General features: G+C 41.1%; 1 protein-coding gene across 1 annotated transcript in view; it reads right to left on the bottom strand.

Moving 5' to 3' along the window:
* Window positions 1-19629, bottom strand: part of LOC138302088 (uncharacterized) — a 148316-nt gene that overhangs the window by 49162 nt on the left and 79525 nt on the right. The window contains exons 5-6 of the mRNA XM_069242472.1: window positions 9486-9597; window positions 7900-8012 (exon numbers count right to left, since the gene is read on the bottom strand). Of these exons, the coding sequence (XP_069098573.1) occupies window positions 7900-8012; window positions 9486-9597 (225 nt within the window). The remainder of the gene's footprint in view (window positions 1-7899; window positions 8013-9485; window positions 9598-19629) is intronic.

Genomic DNA, 19629 nt, shown 5'->3' on the forward strand with positions numbered 1-19629 from the left:
GACTGCTTGTTCCCGCCAGCACCCAGGATGACTGCTGGCTGGGGAGCCAATGGGGCCAGAGGGGCCACCAGGGCCATGGCTTTTCAGCCACAGCTCCCAACATTACATTTAGTTGTTGGGTGCCCGGGATGGGACCGGATAACCCAAACAAAAATAAATAGATACAAAAAAACAGCACAGGTGTGAAATAAGTGAAGCAGCACTCATTTCATATTCACTGCTCCCACCAAGGAGTGCCCCGTGATACCCTATGAGGACTTATTATTTTTATTTGTTTATCCTCACTGTTCCCATGAAAGAGGAAGCAGCACCACCAATCATTTTGTTAAATGTTGTGAGGGCTGCATGGAGTGTAGTAGCCCCTCTTGAACATAAAAAAAGTTGCAGTAAGTATCCTTGTTCATTGGTACATGACCCCAAGATGGCTTACCACATTTTTTAAAGCAGTCCAAGCTGACACTTTATTCTTTTCAGCTAGACTGCTGGGAGTCCTTGAGGTTGGTATTATGGCTGCATTTTGTGGCCTGAAGTATATTAAAGAAAGACTCAAAGACGTTTAAGGTTGTTTTGAGTAAAGATGCTTCATTTTTGATAATTTTGTGACAGTAATTATTGTTAATCATTTCCATGTACATACAAAGGAATACAATGGATTACTATTATTGATAAATTAAGATAGTGATTTCTTGACAAAGTCAACAGGTCCAATTTATATATGTTGATGTGATGATCCCCTGATAAAACCAATATGCCTGCTTTGAATGACACCCTGTATGTTATTAAGTTTCGTTAAAAATATTCAGGAATTCACTGAAAAAACAAAGTTTAAAGTTACATTATAGTTAGGTAAAAATATCAGTAAAAAGATATAATTTTAAACTAATAAAACACTGACATTTACCAGTTACTGTTAAGTGCTACCATCATCATGCACAGACTTCTCAACATCAATCTCAATACAAGTGTTGCAGTGATATTATCAATGATCTCATAGAAGACGTAATGAGTGATGTAATATGTAGGATAATTAGCAGTGCATGGTGAGCGTGCTAGCTATAGTTACCTTAGAGCACAAGCTGTAGTTACTTGAGATAACTATGACTATAACTGGTGATCATGGTGATCATCATTATCATCAATCTTTATTCAGTTAAAAAATTATAAAAGACCACACATATAAAATCATTGCTAAATTTAGATCACAACAAACCATTGTGTATTAAATTTACACATCCATACAGTATTTCAATCATAGAAAATAGCAGCTTCTCATAAATTCGTAGTGTATAGGTAAGCATGGAGCACTCACATAGTTTAGCATTCCTCTGTTCCTAACCATCCTATCTCAGTATTTAAGACCACAAAGTACTATTTGCAATTGTAAACAGGAACACAATCAAGCTGCTCGTAATGACCTCAGACTCGATCCGACCATCCCTTCCCTCATGCCCATTAAACAACTGATATATTCAAAATATTTATAATCATCAAAACTCAACCAAATGGCTAATTTCTTGGTTAAAATCATAAAATACAAATTGAACATTTTGGGTATAACAGATGTGATCAGACTTCACTGCCTCATATTGCCGCTGGAACACTTATTTCCCCACTAGGTTACTCAGTTTCACGGCTGCCACAATAAATTTATAAATCATCATGCAAATATATTCCGCCTGCACAAGTTGTAAATAAAATAATCCTGGCCTACAGCTTCTAATGTTCAAAATCCTCAATAACAGAATTAAAAATAATTTTCTAGGTGCAGCATACAATTTGCAAAAAAAGAGAAAGTGCAACAGTCTGTCTTAAATATGAGTCGCAAGGGCAAGGATCAAGCACAGAATCATGATGTGCATTGCTAGGGTATGCAAACAAAAAAAATGGGCAATGTTGACACTAAACATTATTAGATAAAATCTTTGTGAGTGCTTGAACGGGAAAAGAAGAAAGGGTTACCTTAAATCTGTAGTTACTAAAAGAGGTAATCAGACATTTCTGAACGTTTTCTTTGCCTCTTAGATGCAGCTAGGAAATCTTGTTCCAGATAGAATTTAGAAACTGAGGCAATATGCTGTGTGGTGTGAAAGCAGCCAAGTCTCCCTAACATTGCAAGTTGGGGTTTTACATATCTCAGCCATGGAATGCTATGTGCATTATCAAAACATTGACATTCATTATTTGTTGATTGAGAAGGGTTACGTGTTTAGACCAGATTGAACTAAATAGCAGGAGAGGTGCTAGCTTAATACAATCTTCTAAACTCAATAGGCCTTGCTCCATATACCAAAGAAATATGGAAAGGCTATTAGGAATGGACAAGAGCCTTCTTATAGACTTTCATCGACCCGTAAATTAAAAGTGTCACAGTATCCCCACACCCCAGCTCCATCTATTACCGCAGAGCAGCAGTGGGCCGTATCAATATTAATCATAGCGTCCAAAGGTTTGGAGCTGAGCTTTCCCGCAGATCTAAAGAGAACCTCAATAGTTTGGGCAAAACATACCTTCCTGACATGAATAAATATGACAATGTACTTTTTTGGTCAAACGGTCTGCCTAGATTAGTGAATCTTGGGACATAAAGAAGTTTTTCACCATGAATGTATACGGTGGGCTCAGGCTGGAGCGTGTTGTACCTACAACCATAACATGTGATTTAGCAGTATTTGTTTTAAGTCCAGAGCACTCATAAATAGGACAAACCCATTCAACAGATTTTGCAAGCCCACACTAGTTCCTGACATTTGGACACAATTGTCCACAAAAAGCAGGGCAGGGAGCTTTCTCAAGCCCACCTTCTGTGTATCTGCTTCCCCAAGGCTAAGGCATCCGTCTAAATCATTTATGTATAGGCAGAATAAAGATGGTGTCAGTACGCAACTTTGCTTCACTCCACAGTTCATTTTAATAGGAGCTATGCATTCTCCATTTGCCTCATACCTTACGCATCCTGTTACATCTTCATGGAGATGGGCTAGGAAGTGACCCAGTGCCATTTCTATGCCCATTTATCGCATTTCTAGCATTTTATGCCAGAGGCACCCAATCAAAACCTGAGGTTAAATCCATAAAAGCTAAGTGGAGGCTGCATTTTATTACCACTGTGTATTTGCTGATGACCAAGTAGAGAGTAAGACACTTCTCCACAGTGCCAAGGGCATGTCTAAATCCATACTGTACATCAGAGAAGCTGTCCTTTTCTACCACACAGCTTTCCAGCCAATTTAATACTATCCTGCCCGTGAGTTTACTCGTGTTGATTAAGGAAATCGGGTGATAGAATCGGCCTTTTTGAATATAGAGACCATAATGGAGTTTGACCATGATTTTGGAGGGCCATTGTTTACAACACTTCTCAAGATATTCATTAGTAATGGAGCCCATAGATCAAAATTTCCCAAAAAGAGATCAATTGGCACCCCATCAGGACTGGGAACTTGTTTCTAGCGCAGTAATAATGCCTGCCTGACCTCTTTCAGAGAGGGTAATGCTAGCTCCATAGCGTCCCCAAACGGTTTACGTAGGACTGTCTCAGAATAGCCATAGGCTTCAACATGACTGCCACATATGTTGGAAACGTACTCCACCTATTTACGTGGTAAAACAGTAGCATCAATTGGTGTGTTGTGATTATCTCCAAAATAAGGGGCATTAACTATTTTCCAGCAAAGGCATGTATCATTCCTTATGCTAGTTTCATAAAATTTTTCCCATGCTTCGCGCCTGACAGCCTCATTCCTTTGGACAAAAACTTTTTTGTAGTTTTGCCTACAGTCTCATCGACCACCTATCCCGAGGCACTTGCTATAAGGCTTGAATAGGATTTCTGTGTGCATAATGACATGCCATCAAACCATCTTTGTGGCATGGGCTCTCTGACTCTTCTCTTGTCAAAATGTCAGTGAGAGTATGGCAGATGTCAGCAAAAGCCTGAAGCATACTCTTGGGATAGACATCACTGCCTAAAAGGACCATTATTTGCTCCCTGCTTCTCTCTAACAATTCCTCCAATACAGCCCCGGGATCTACATTAGCCCATTTACGTAAGATGTCCTTGTTATTATTATCTACTATTGTCATAGTGTTGTATGTGGATCTATCTGGTTACTTCTTATTGCCCATGTCAAATGAGATAGTTAAAGGATAGTGATCACTTAGGCAGGTACGCAGGACTGACAAATAAATGGCCTTAGGCTTATTGTGCTGAGAAAGTGCAATAACTGTCCTGTCCTCTTCTCATGTAAATAACATGTTCTGTTACACAGTGTGCTATAAAGTCAATAGTGAGAAAGTGAGAGAACTTATTCAAAATAAAATTAAAAATAGCCCCATAGGGATTATGCTCAAAAAGAGAGTAGCCCTCGATGTCACATCCCAGCGTTACACAGACAGTATTTTCAGAAATTGGGCACAGCCTACAGTTAAAGCCCCCCTCACCCTCAAGATCAAAATGAAGTCCATGTTGGACTCAGTCAAGGTCTTATTAAGGATCTGTTTGAGGGAAACAGATCTATCTGTATTGCTGGGGATGAAGTTATTATGATAGGGATTGACAATAAGAAGCATTTCCCTAGATTAATGCATAGGGTTGAAAATTTGAAAATGAGGGGAGTCGAGGTGCATTTTGATTATCTTCTTATCTATAGTAGTTGAAATCATAGTTAACAGACAACCTTGGTGATATACCCCTTGTGAAAGTGCGGTCAGGGTGTAAATCGAGAAAAACCCATTGATGAGTACTGTTTCACAGGCCCAGGTCTCTTTTAAATAGATAATATTAAAATCCTTAGTTAAATTATTCCAGTCAGCAATTTCCATCCTACTAAAAAGGCTAGCCACATTACAAAACATACTTTTAAGATCATATTTAGGTTCAACAGGTTGTACACCAATATCTGGTATTAAATCATGGGTGGGTTCTACTGGTTGAGTCACAATATCTGGCATTGACCCAATGTAAGAAGCTTCGGCAGAATTAATATTATTAGTAATTGTTTCTGACTGTTCAACCACAATAGAGGCTATGCTTAATGTCTCCCTTTTCAGGGGCTCTACTGTCTTTTCAGTGCTGATGAAAAGTGTTAGGGGAGAAGAAACTCCTTCCACAAACACTTCCCCTGGAGGTGTCCATTCTTCAATGTCAAACATTGGATTCGCGCCATTGGTTTCCCCACACCATGGATCGTAACCCAGAGAAATCCCTGTATGAGACTGTCAGTCAGCTTGTTCAAGAATTGAGAAACAATTACATGTTGGTATCTCATAAGATCTAAATACAGGGCTCCCATAAGTAGGCAGCTTGGATATTCTTGTTGAAGCTGCCTTGTAGAAATAGCCCAGGGGACCAATAAAATACTTCTGGGAAGAAAACGAACAGAGGGCAGCCTTTCCAACAGTGGCCCAGCAACAAATTAATTCCTGAAATTGATGACAATGTAGTCCCCCAACCCCTCCTTTGGGCTTAGTCCCACCCAAAAGACATGTTGTACATGAATTGTGTTTCCAAATAAGGTTTCACAGCTGTACAAATCTGATGATTTTGCCAACCAGTGTACTGCTTTATTTTTTAACTGGAAGTTATCCTCAGCCTGGTGATTACTGAGGGCTGTGACATTTTTTAGAACTACCATCAGCTGGGTGGCTTGAGGTGGTAACTGGGAAGGCCTTCCCACATAAAATCTTTGTATATGGTTACCTTATTTACCTGTCCTAACTTAGCCTTTACTGCCAGGCCAACAATCAGATCTCAATTGATCTGCTGCAGAAATTACATGTATATTTAAGCCATCCTTACACAATGAGTCAAAGCTGGTGGGTACCGAGTAGCCACTGTTACCCCCATGACCATACTTTGGCACTGCAGCAGGCCCATAATAGGTGGTTCCACCATTTTGTATTTGTGGGCAGATAATAGGGTTTTTATCCATATCAGCCCCCTTTGTATTCCCTTGATCAACCAGAGTTTTCAGTGAGGAATCTGTACTGTTAAGAACCACAAGTACTGGTTTGAAGAGTTTTTTTCAAGGCTGTCTCCAAGGCATTAACAAGCATCACATGCACTGGCTCTTCCCCAGGGGAATCCTTCCCACAACCATCTAGAGGAACCATAGTGGCCCCTGGTGCAGTGGCAGCTTTGATGACACTTGCTAGTTTTTATTTAGAATGAGTAGCAGTAGATTTAGTATTACTTTGACATTTTTTTGGGGGGGGGCCTGTACTTACATTATAATCGTTCTGAGTGTTGTTAGGTTAAACCACTAGGTTGCCATTAAAGACACATGGGTTATAATCTGCAGGAGTGAATTCATTATTCAAAATAAGGCTTTCACACACATAGAAAGAGTAAAATGCCTCTCTGCATTGTTTTTGCACAAAAATAATCCTGCTGACAATGCAGACACCCTTGCACCATAGTGAAAGGGTGCCTGCATTGGCTCTAGGCAGCAATATGTCCACCAGCACAAGGGGAAAGGACAACAATGAACCATATCTTGTAAATACAGTGCATTTCTGCTGCGTACAGTGAATTTATACTGAGTTAACAAATTCAGGATTCACATATTCCAAACAAGCGAAACTAGAATTGCAAGATTGTAAAATACTAACTAGGGCACTTCATCCAAACGTAGATATAAATATGAAATAGTAACAACGATTAATGTTTAAATTTGATGTGAATTGGCCTTAACTATAGGATAATTTATGAAATCTGAACTGATTGTAAATCTTGATATCCAAAATTATCCCCTCATGTATAACATTCAATTTCAGTGCTATAAGCTTCCATTATATCCAACAATAGCGAAAATGTTTCTGTTAGAGTGAAATAAACTTCAAAAACATTTAAAAATCGCATGATCAATGCTACTTTACTTACATTTACTGATCAAGCATGATGACAATCAAGTATAGATAACCCAATTATGATAAACAATGTAGGCAATGCTGATAAATTAAGGCATTGCTTTCTGGTATAGGGTGACTACCTCACTCCAGGTCAATCCGAATGGTCCCCAGTCCTATTGTTTTGTGGTCTGTGAATCTAAGTAGTTCAAAGAAAGCAAAACAAAAATAGAACAATCTCAATGCATTCATTTATCACATGATAGTCCAAAACTGGAACCAATGTCCGCAGTGACCCGGAGGTAGGTGGCCACTCTGTTCTGGCACCTTGTAAATGTTCCAGGAGAGCTGGCCCCGAAAATTGTATTGAACATCCACAAACGTCATTAATCCCTCAATTCTTCCATCCTTTCCAATGTCTGATGCCCAACATTACCCCAAATGTCAAACTGCATACGTGTCCACTACCAAATAACTTTACTTTCTCTCCATCGCTTTTCTCATTTTCGGAACTCCATGACCTTTTCCATTACAATGATTAAATGTGTTTATAGTTATGAAAAAGTACAGACAGTGTCCCAACATGAAAATTAATGTATATTACATTCTGTGAAAGGTAGAAGCAAACCTTTCAGGATGAGAAAAGGAAAGACATGCCTGCGCATTGCATGAGGTTGTGAGGGAAGAGATTGCCCACAGGTTAAAATATGTTCTGAACTGAAAAATATGTGTGCAAGTGATGCTCCTGCATTAATTTCTCATGCTGAAGTTTTGCACTCAATTGAAATTCTGCAGAAGAGATTTTTATTTTTTTTAATATTTGAAACTTACCACTATTGTAGATGTTTTGGAGCATTCGTGGGCTCCATTATGATTCTAAGTGAATCCTGTGAAAGTTTAAAAAAATCTATTCCAAATGTAGGACCAACTCTACATAAATTGATTTCTGTCCACTAAAACACTGTATTGCTGGATAAATGTCCAAGGTAAATGACCTCTTTTTTACATAATGATAACACAGAAAGAGTCACAGAATAAATCACGTAAAAATACCTTGTTGCACATTGGCTTGCAGTAGGCCACATCGTTCATGTTGACGCTCACCAAACCTCCATTGCTAGGAGCCTGTGGAAGTGGGCAGGTTGGTGGCTTCACCTTATGGTAGGCTTGGCAGGGGAAAGAAGATGGAGAGAGAACTAATGAGTGAGGCATATTCGCAACCAATGATAATCATTCCGGTTGGTAATTTTCATTGAACGGATGGGAATGAGGATCATGTTCCTAAAAAGCATGCATTCTGGCTCTTGGGAGTACAGGAGGGAGGTGGGGATTTGCTGCAGGACGGAGGTGCATGTTCATTATATTTAAGATGTGGCTTTTGCTATAAGTACATTTCCTATAGGTTTATCTAAGTTTGTTTTGTGTGATACTTGTATGATTTTTATGAATGTGTCAGTTATTAAAGATAACAGTTTCAAAGACGTTCCCAAAGTAAAGGCAGTTACCATAAACAAGAATGGATACTGTTCCTGAACTAGTTTAATTCATTCTACTCATCACAGCCAACAGATCAGTATATGACACTTTGAACTGGGAATAATGTTTCCTTGTTTAGTAACGCCACATCCTAAAATCCCATAATATATTTATTTCCTATCACAATGAGGAATGCTGTTCAAATCACAGTGGAAGAAGTAAATCTAACATTTCAGCGTGAAGTCAAGCTCTAGATTTCTTCCTGTAAATAATTTAGCAGCTATACGTTTTTTAGGATTAATTTGGAAGTTCATCTTAGGCAACATTCTACAACTAAAATAACGAACCTTCGACTCAGTTGCCAGATGCTAATTGGAAATCGTAGTAGAATGTTGAATCTTTTTTTCTATATTTATGGTGGGATTCGACCTTGGTCATTTCAGAAGACACGTGTATTACCACGTGTGTGGCTTTGACATGACTGTACTGCTGAATATCCACACCATCAATATTGTGGCATAATAACATCAAAGAAAGAATATTGAGGGCCAAAATATTGAAAGGTATGTGCATATATGGAAGTACTGACTTGCTGTTCCTAACTTCACATCTACATACCTTGAAAATGTATATACTAAGTAGGTACATTAGGTGAAGTTAAGTGTAAAAAATCTAGAGACTTACCTTAGGATATTTTATTTTTGATATTCTGCCCTCGATATTCTGTTCCATCTATATTGTTTAATCAATATTTAGAGGGTACACCCTGGTGACACAGCGCCATAGGCCTTCCTCTTAAAGGCAGAGAAGGGCTAGTGAACCTTAACCTAAGGACATAGCTGTCGTCTTCAGCTCCTTGGGGATCTTCCTGCAGTTGTTCTCTAAGTGAACTTCCCATATCACCACTTCTTTTATAATTCAACAGACTCTCATCCTATAGCAATCTAGTATAGTAACATTGTGAACAATGGAGTCAAGTCTGAAGACCATTGTCATAGCACTCCCACTAGAATGTAAACAGCCTAAATATGATGTGGGTGTTATGTAAGAGTGACAGTTCAAGATTCACTTAATTCCTCATTGCAATCCTAATGTTTCTAAAACTAACATACATTCTCTAAGCCACTTAGATGTTACCAAGAAGCGCACAACAAAGTTCTTACCTTCTTTTTGGTAAGCCTTCAGTGTAACCAATACCTGTTGTACTGACCACACTAATGCATTGATGTGAGTACGGTTCAGATTTTTCATGGCATCTCCAAGATTTTCAATTTCCTAAAACATGGGAAAGGAGCAAGAATGGTGATTTTCTTATGAAGTTGCATCATATGAGAACAGACTTCACAATCATCTATGTAGCAAGTTGTGTGTCTCCTTACTAGTCTTAAAAATTTATTACTTAGGTGCCTGTTTGCTGGATCTCAAGGGCTTTATGTACATTATATTTACATGAGCAATCCTATGGTTCATACATTCATGATAGGAATCTGCATGAGTTTCTGAGACAGGGTCTAGTACAGTTTTCCCCCGAAGGACAAAGGGGCATTTGTTGGTTTAAATTAGCAATTTATTTTCAGGTTATAACTATCTTGCAATGTGTCTCCAAATGATTGTCCTGTCATCCATGGTGTTCTATCTCTGATTTGAGCCCTTCTTGAAACGCAATAAATCACAAGGGCAGGTTGTCCCACCAATATGCTAGTAAAACCTTTATCTTTATTTTGGCTATAGACATACAAATTAAACAATATGTAAAAACATAATAAAATCATTAAAATCCATAAAATCATGGCATGTAAAATAGTTGAAAGGTTACAAAAGCATAGAACCTAGCAGCATGTGAGGGAGGTATTACACAAGTTAACATATAGACCAAAATTCATTTCAGAGCCCCAAGACATAATTGTATACTATAGCATGTGCAAGTAGTACATTCGAAAGAACAGCATAAAATGTATGAGATCATAGGGAATGCAGGGTACAACATAAGATCACATAAGCCTTGAGCACTAGTGCTAAGCATGGACTAGGCAGCCATTTTCTGGCTATGACGCCACATATATATAAGAAAACAGGAAACAGCAAATACTATTGGTTGAGCAGTGTCTGCCTTAAGTATCCTAGTTGCAATTTTGTGATTCCTGATTCCCAGATTGCAGCATTGTGGGAATATCCACTTCCTCCAGTATGCATGGTATTGCAGACAGAAATATAGGACCTGTTCTGCTTTGTCCATGGCCACAGGACAGAAGGGACAGCTCAAATCAAGTTCGACATAGGCATGAGGACGTTGTTACTTTGCAGTGAAAGACCGGAGTGACAAGGTCCTGACGCGGAACTTAAAATAGAGAGATGTGGCCGTCGGGGGCTCAATTGCATCCATATACTCTTCAAGGCAATAGATGTCTTTAAATTCCAAGAAGCTCAAGCTCAAGGTACCTGCCCCCCCCACACTGATGGAATTCGCCATCGACATGCCTCTAACATAGCTCCTTTAAGATGGACTTGGAAGCCCCACATGAAATTCCCTGATGGGCCCACAACTTTCTTCACCCAATCTTTTCAACACAGCACCAGATGAACCACAACCATGGGATCCTAGTAGCCACAGGGAATTTAAAATTTTCTTACAGGCCCATCCAAATGGGCAATAAGTCTGCTGAGGACTAAATCCTGATCCAGTACACTATGGGTCTGAGTCTGACTCTGGGGATAAGAGGATGAATGTTGAGGTCTAATCTAAGTGGCAATAATGGGATGTTGACAGGAAGGTTGGTGAGCGGCCAGAGAAAACTGTTTTCTTTCAATTCCATATTGTTCACATTATCATGCCCCCAGAGCTCTCCACCATACTAGGCCTCCCCAGAGCTTGCAGGTTGTAAATTTGCAGTGCAGGTGATATCAGACGAAAGCTAGATCCCTTCAAGGCTCTCAGAATACCATCAATACAATTGTCTAGTCTGATTTTGCACCTCTGAATCTGGGGCTGACCATTGAAAATGCTCGTTGAGGGTGAGCCCAAGGTTCTCAAAGGTGCAAACACTCTCTAGTGGAGAGACATTAAGAGCTGGGTGCGATCTTGCCGTCTGGCAAGGAATCAAAACCATATATTTGGTTTTGCTGAGGTTGATCTCCAACCCTCTCTGCCTGCAGAAGACACCGAACTGATCCAGCAGATTTTGAATGCCCGTTGGGGATTTCGAGACCAGTAAGGTGTTTTCTACAAACAGGAGTACCGGAACCTTCCTATTAGCCAGAAGCAGGGCATTATGATAAAACCTTTATCACCCCGAGGGTGTCATCAATTAGAGAGATTCTGCACTACAAATAATCTCAAAAGGCAATACAATCAGACACCTGGTCAACCCTTAAAATAAAAACCATAGAAGAGTGGATTCTTTCTTCCTGCATCAAAACTACTGCCTGTACTTAGCTATGATTACCTTGTTCCAAAATTTGGAGGTACAGGTAATTACTCAATCGTCTACAACAAATTAAATTAAATTAAATATCATACCCCCCCCCATGCTTGAACATCTAAGGAAATGAGCACCTTTAAAGGTACTGTCTCATGCCTCTATGATATTATCATAGACTGTTTGTAGGAAAATGTTTCTGTTGCCATGGTTACCCCCTAACCTTTTGCCTTTTGTTGATGCCAGCTTTGATTGAAATCATACTGGGACCCTGCTACCAGGCCCTAGCACCAGTGTTCTTTCTCTAAAACTGTACCTTTGTCTCCACAATTGGCACAGCCCTGGCACACAGAGAATCCCCTTGTAAAAGGTACCCCTGGTACCAAGAGCCCTGTGGCTAGGGTAGGTCTCTAAGGGCTGCAGCATGTTTTATGCCACCCTGGGGACCCCTCAGTCAGCACATGCATACTGCCTCACAGCTTGTGTGTGCTGGTGGGGAGAAAAAGACTAAGTCGACATGGCACTCCCCTCAGAGTGCCATGTCCACAACCCACTGCCTGTGGCATAGGTAAGTCACCCCTCTAGCGGGCCTTACAGCCCTAAGGCAGGGTACACTATACCACAGGTGAGGGCATAACTGCATGAGCACTATGCCCCTACAGTGTCTAATCCAATTCTTACACATTGTAAGTGCAGGGTAGCCATAAAGAGTGTGTGGTGTGGGAGTTTGTCAAATACGAACACCACAGTTCCATAATGGCTAGACTGAATACTGGGCAATTTGGTGTCAAACTTCTCAGCACAATAAATCCACACTGATGCCAGTGTGGGATTTATTAAGAAATGCACACAGAGGGCATCTTAGAGATGCCCCCTGCATGCCAGCCCAACTGCTGGTGCTAGGCTGACCGGTCTCTACCAGCCTGCAACTTCCAGACTAGTTTCTGGCCACATGGGGTGAGTGCCTTTGTGCACTCTGTGACCAGGAACAAAGCCTGCGCTGGGTGGAGGTGCTTCAAACCGCGCCCCCCCCAAGGAACTCTAACACCTGGCAGCCTGCCTCAAAGGCTCATGCCAGGTGTTACAACACCCAAGGGCACTCCAGCTAGTGAAGATGCCCACCCCTCCGGACACAGCCCTCACTTTTGGTGGCAAGGCCGGGGAGATGATGAGAAAAACATGGAGGAGTCACCCCCTAAGCCATGTCCACCCCTAAGGTGAGAGGAGATGATGTGGCCCACTCCTTAGAAAATCCTCCATCTAGCTTTGGAGGATTTAGCCCAATAGGATTAGGGATGTGCCCCCCTCCATAAAGGGAGGAGGCACAAGGAGGGTGTAGCCACCCTCAGGGACAGTAGACATTGGCTACTGCCCTCCAGCCCTAAACACACCCCTAAATCTAGTATTTAGAGGTGACCCTGAACCCAGGAAATCAGATTCTTGACGACCTAACATCCAGAAGGACTGCTGACCTGAAAACTCTGCAGAGAAGAAGCAGACGATAACTGCTTTGGCCCCAGCCCTACCGGCCTGTCTTCTGATTCAAGGAACCTGCAACAGTGACGCATCCTGCAGGCCCAGCGACCTCTGCTGACTCAGAAGACTGCCCTGCAACTCCAAAGGACCAAGAAACTCCTGTGAACAGCGGCCATGTCAGAAGCAACAAGAAGAAACCATCTTTAAAGGGACTCTCACCTCACTCCAAAAGGGTGAGTCCCCACCACTCTGCACCGATGCCCCTGGTCCGAGTCCAGAGAAACCAACGCCACAGAGAGGACCACCAGGCGACTCTGATGAAGTGTCCACCCTTAGCCAACCTCTCTGCACCCCCACGATGACGCGTGCAGAGGGAATCCAGAGGACCCCCTGGCCACGACTGCCAGGTGAAAAGAAACCCAATGCCTGGAATAAGTACTGCACCCGCAGTCCCCAGGCCCGTGAAGAACCAACCACCAGTGCAGCAGTGACCAGCAGGCGGCCTTCACCCTTGCCCAGTCAGTGGCTGGCCCGAGAAGCCCCCCTGTGCCCTGCCTGAGTGACCCACGGGTCCGCCCATTGATTCTTATAAAAATCCTGACGCCTTGTTTACCCACTGCACCCGGCTGCCCCTGTGCAGCTGAGGGTCTATTTTGTGTGCCTATTTGGGAGCCCCCCAGTGCTCTACAAAACCCCCCTGGTCTGCTCCCCGAAGAGGCAGGTACTTACCTGCTAGCAGACTGGAACCGGAGCACCCCTAGTCTCCATAGGCACCTATGTTATTTGGGCCCCTCTTTGACCTTTACTTACCTCCCCCAAGAACTGTTGAATTTTGCAGTGTCCACTTTTGAAATAGCTTATTTCCATTTTATGCCAAACTGTGTACATTACTGTTTTGATTAAACGTTCTATCTATACATATGCAAAGTACCTTACATTTAATGTACTTACCTGCAATTTGACTCTTGTGGATCTAAAATAAATCAAGAAAATAATATTTTTCTATATAAAAATGTATTGGCCTGGAGTTAAGTCATTGAATGTGTGTTCTCATTTATTGCCTGTGTGTGCATAACAAATGCTTAACACAACCCTCTGATAAGCCTAACTGCTTGACCACACTTCCACAAATAGAGCATTAGTATTATCTATTATTGTCTCTGTCAAGCCTCTTGGGGACCCCCTGGACTCTGTGCACACTATCTCTCACTTTGAGATAGTATACACAGAGCCAGCTTCCTACACTGTTGATTCTCTAATAAGAGGATTGCTTATCTTAGGCATGGTGTCAGATGTGTACCCAGTCTAACTACAGGGATGAGACTTGGGGGATTTCTTAAATCCCATGACAAATAGCTGAAAGAGGTGCACCCTAAATGAAGTTATTTTAAAATTCATCATGCCTGGCACACACCTCACCTACAGGCTGTTCATCTTAGTCCACACTGAAAGATGGAGGTTTGATTAACAAAGGCGTGACAAAGTTCATAACCACATATGTGAAGTGGTTAAAAGACATGATCAGTATGGCCTCTTGTTAAAGGATGGTATGCCCAACATTGAAGCAGAATGAGGTATCTTCCTAAAGTCCCCTTCAAATGATATGCCGCTCATTGCACTTATCATGTTCCCATACCTTTCTATCATGTGATGTACCGTAGAAAATGGATTGCTTATACTTTGGTCTCAATGAGTTTCCATGTACGTTTTGCTGACTAGAATAAAAATAATGGAGCAACGTATGAGGGAGGAATGTAATGAATATGAGATGTGAGAGGGTAAATATTTAGTTCAAATGCCAGGCATTTACTGGTTTGCAAAACTACGCTGTGTGGTGTTGTGATAATCCTCAAACTAAAGAGTTAGGGCCAGAGTTTGAGAAAGGCAGCTTTACTTCTGTCCATCATTGTTTAAGAGGACACCACGCCCCTCACTCTGACAGATAGAAGACTGCCATATTTAGAGATCTCTACCAGCCTAGCGGAGAACTCTGTGCATTTACAGACGTCACCATCAAAACAGCTCCCGTGAAGTCCACCATCTTTTAGGAGGCCACAAGCAAAAGTTTTTGATTTTAAAAAAGAAACAGGGTAGTGGCTGTCGGAGTAAGGGCATAAAACTGCCTACCGTATTTAGGCCCTGATTTACACTTTTTGGGGCAAAACTGCACTAAATTGGTTTTGCACCAAAATGTTTAGCACCAGCTTGCACCATTTCTGTCCACCAGCCGGGCACCATATTTATGGAATGGTGAAGCCGGTGCAAAGGGTAAGCTAGTGCAGGGTTCTGCAAAGTCGGTCCTGGAGAGCCGGGTCCAAGCCAGATTTTTAGCATATCCACATTTAGAAAACTGTAGATTTATGAAACATCTTTCTTCTAAATGTGGATATGCAAAAAATCTGGCATGGACCCGGCTCTCCAGGTCCGACTTTGCAGAACCCTGGGCTAGTGTAAAAAAAATGATGTTAGTCGGGTGGGGATGGGGGTATGGAAAAAGGGGGTCTTGCACCAAAAAATGACGTTAGGCAGGTTTGAGTAAAAAAAAAAAATGACTCTAACCTGCCTAGAGTCATTTTCTGATGCAAAACCATCCATAACACATGACTCCTGTCTTAGAAAAGACAGGAGTCATTCCCACCACCCCAATGGTCAGCACAGGGGATCAGAGTCCCCTGGGCATTGCCAATACACCCTGTGCCATGTGTGGGGGCCCATGTCAGCCCCCCTATGGCACTAAAAAATAAAATACTTACCTGTACTTACCTGGGATGGGGTCCCCCATCCTCCGCTGTCCCTCTGGTGTGGGTAGGGGTGTCCCTGGGGCCTGGGGAGGGCACCTGTGGACTTATTACATGGAGTTCCACCATAGAAATAGACCCACAGATCCCCTAATGCCTGCCCTGACCCAGGCATAAAAAAATGGGGCAAAGCAAGCTTCATTTTTTGACCCCTCCTCCCTCCCGGGCACCATTTTTGCACAGGAGTATACATATGGCGTTAAGGCAATAGAGTCATTTTTTGCACGGGAATGCCTATCTTGCATCTCTTTAAGGTAAGGTAGGTGTCCACTTCCAAAAAATGACTTTAACTTCATAAATTTGGTGCTAGACGGGTCTAGCGGCAAAGTATAAATATGGAGTTAGTTTTGCACCGAATTACAGTAAAAAAAAAATGACGCTAATTCAGTGCAGAGTATAAATATGCCCCTTAGAACGGAAGGTGTGCTATCCTTCTGTTTATGTCTGCCACTTCCAAGGAAAACTTCCAGGGTATCAGATTAATATTCATTTTTTTTCAAAAACAAAGTCTGTGGCATTGGCTCCTGTGAACGCACAAATCAATGCTGGGTTGGTGGTGATCTCTAAATACGGCCATCCTGTGCCCATCGGGGTGGCTGGAGTAATGTCCTTCGCCACCCGAACAGATAGAGGTAAACCCACCTTAAACAAAATCATGACCTACGCTTTCAGAAGACGGAGCCCGGGGGTCACCACCATCAGAAAACTGATGGTCTGCCTGATTCAAAATAGAGCAAGCAGACTGAGGGTTTGGCAAATCAAGTACTCATGTCATGTTTCTGACAGAGACCCTGTTATTCAAACTCTAAGTCAGGTCCTTGATGTGCAGACACTCATTGGTATCAACTTGGAAACACTAGAATTGTGTTAGGACGACTTCTACATCATATAACACTAGTATCTTTTTCATTTCTGAGTGTTTGACAGCATTTGTATGATTGTTTAGTGTGTGTGATAGGTGATCTATAGGATTTACCTTTTGCTTAGGGAGGTCACACATATTTAACATATGATCTGTATTCCATTGTTATTGTTGTTGTGCCCCACCCCACGAAAGTCGGAGCATACATCCGTCTTTATTGCACGTCTGAGCCGATTCTACTGTTCATCTTCATGCACTGGCACCTCATTCTAAGTATGTATTATTGAAAATTTATAAGCATACTTTTTGTCCAGAATTTATTCAACACGCTATTTGAACAAATTCTGCTGTTTTCAGAAAAATACAAACAAACCTCATTAAAAAAGAATACACTATAAATACATATTAAAAATTGAAACAAAATACTGCCTGACAACCAACTCCATGATAGAAGAGCCAGCTTCTACCTGTCCTACTTTACACCAGCTTTATATATCAGAAATTCTTCTTCACCAAGTTAAAACTGAGCTACCACATCAATCAAGGTACAGGTTTGCCAAATTTCCTCTTCACCTCCTAGGAAAGGTAACTCCGGGTATACCCTTAGCAGGCTTCTTATAAAAATGACAGGATCGCATATCTCTTACATGGGTATAGAAAACTCAGCTATTTCTAACTTTTAATGTTCTCTCCTCCCACCAGCTTTGTTCAAAGCAATCTACATGCACATGCTAGATAAACTGCAACTATCAATAAGGTGGTGTATGGGATGCTAGAATTAACCTCAGCCACTGGTAATTGCTTACGGTCGCAATTCAGTCCATTGTTTTTTCACCCACCATGCCACTCGAGACAAAGACCTGTCTTATACAATTCAGTATCGAGCTGTCAGACGAGGTCCCCCTAGAAGGGACCAAAAGTAACCCAAAACCAGTTTTGCCATAGTTGGTACTCTTCACCAGGGTGTAGGCTTGTTGCACTTGTGGCATCAACTGCAAACAACAAGGTGATGGAATAAATGCTTGAATTAATCTCAGCTACTGGCAATCGCTCAGGGTGCCTATGGTCCATCATTTTCCACACACAATGCCACTCCAGATAAAGGCCCACCTTATGCAAATCAGTACCAAACCTGCTCATAACAGGAACTGCAGATCCAAGTATATATTTGCCTAGTCCTTAAGAACCCAGAGGGTGTCCACTTAAATCAAATCAAATATAAAGTAGGAACCCTCACTTTTAAAGGTTCTTCATCACAATACAGCCCAATAGTTAGCTGGAAAATTGAAAATATAGTGGGCAGAGAAGGAAATGGGTGAGATTTCCAAACCACTGCAAATGTTCATTAGATCCTTGCTTGAAATGATGTTCATGTACTTTGTAAGGATCTTAAGAGTGGGCACAAAAGGATCACCCTTTCAATAGAAAAATTAGTGAGCCAGGGTTTTACTGACTCTTCTACATCAGATTTTGAAACCAGGATGGAAATGAGAGAGAAAGTAATTGAACAACAGAAGTATATCTGTGATCAGTGGCACCTTTTTCACACATGAAGCATTGCTAGAACTGAAAAACGAGGCAAAGAAACTTTAGCGCTCCATGAAAAGGAAGCAGTTGCCACCCTTAGTTACTTAACAAACCTGAAAGCTTTAGAAACCCCCTGGATATATGCCAGAGCACTTTCAATACAAACTTGACAGGTTTTCAACAGGAAACATAAGGTCTATCTCCAGTAGGCAGAGCGTGGTAGTCTCCTCAACAGTAAGAGTTTCTGAAAGAGTCACTGTTTGTTTTAGGGCTTCTGTGCTTATTACAAGAATCAATGAAAATCCTGAATATTAATAATAATGATCATTACTATTATTATGAATACTATTATTATTATTATTATTATTATTATTATTATTATTATTATTATTATTATTATTATTATTATTATCATCATCATCATAGCAATTATTATTATTATAATTATTATTATATTGTTATTATTATCATCATTGCTTATCATTATTGTTATTATTATTAATAATATGACACAGATTTCATAATTTGCAAGGACCTATAGGTAGAAATCTGCAAGTAAATGAGGGGGCTAAAGCAGCCAGGAGAATTCCCATTGAGCACTACTACATACAAGATAAAGGGTCAGGTGTGACAAGTGATTGTGAAAGACAGGAAGCTCATTTTTTTAAATCCATCATAGCTCATCCATGCCATTAATGGTACATTGCATCCTAACACATCCAAAAGCCTATTGGCAGTTATACTAGTGATTTGACTTCAGATGTAAGATAACTCGGACAAAATGCAAGATGAAAATTAGGTTCAGGGAAACAATATTAAGACAAACATTGCATCTAGAGGATTGTGCTGTTCACAAGAAAGTTTTATGATCTCCCAGGAGGACAGACCTCTACAGAACTCGTAGAAATTATGTTACTGACTGGGGTGTGAGTCCCGGTCAAGCAGCAGCCAAAATACTAGTCAGGGTAAGGCACAAGCAAACCCCAAATTAACCTGTGCTCAGCCCACTAGTAACTTGGCACAGAGAGGTCAAGCTTAATTTAGAGGCAATATGTGAAGTATTTGGGCAAACCTTCAAACAGTATAACAGTGAAAACACCACACAAAAAGATCACACACCAAAATAGAGCAGAATGTAATTAAAAAAAAGACCAAAATAAACTCCAATATGGCACCTAAAAGCATAAAGCGCCAACCGTGATGATCTGGTCATGCTGGGCTGGTCCAA

This window comes from Pleurodeles waltl, chromosome 6 (genome assembly GCF_031143425.1).
Source record: "Pleurodeles waltl isolate 20211129_DDA chromosome 6, aPleWal1.hap1.20221129, whole genome shotgun sequence".
Taxonomy (NCBI): Eukaryota; Metazoa; Chordata; class Amphibia; order Caudata; family Salamandridae; genus Pleurodeles; species Pleurodeles waltl.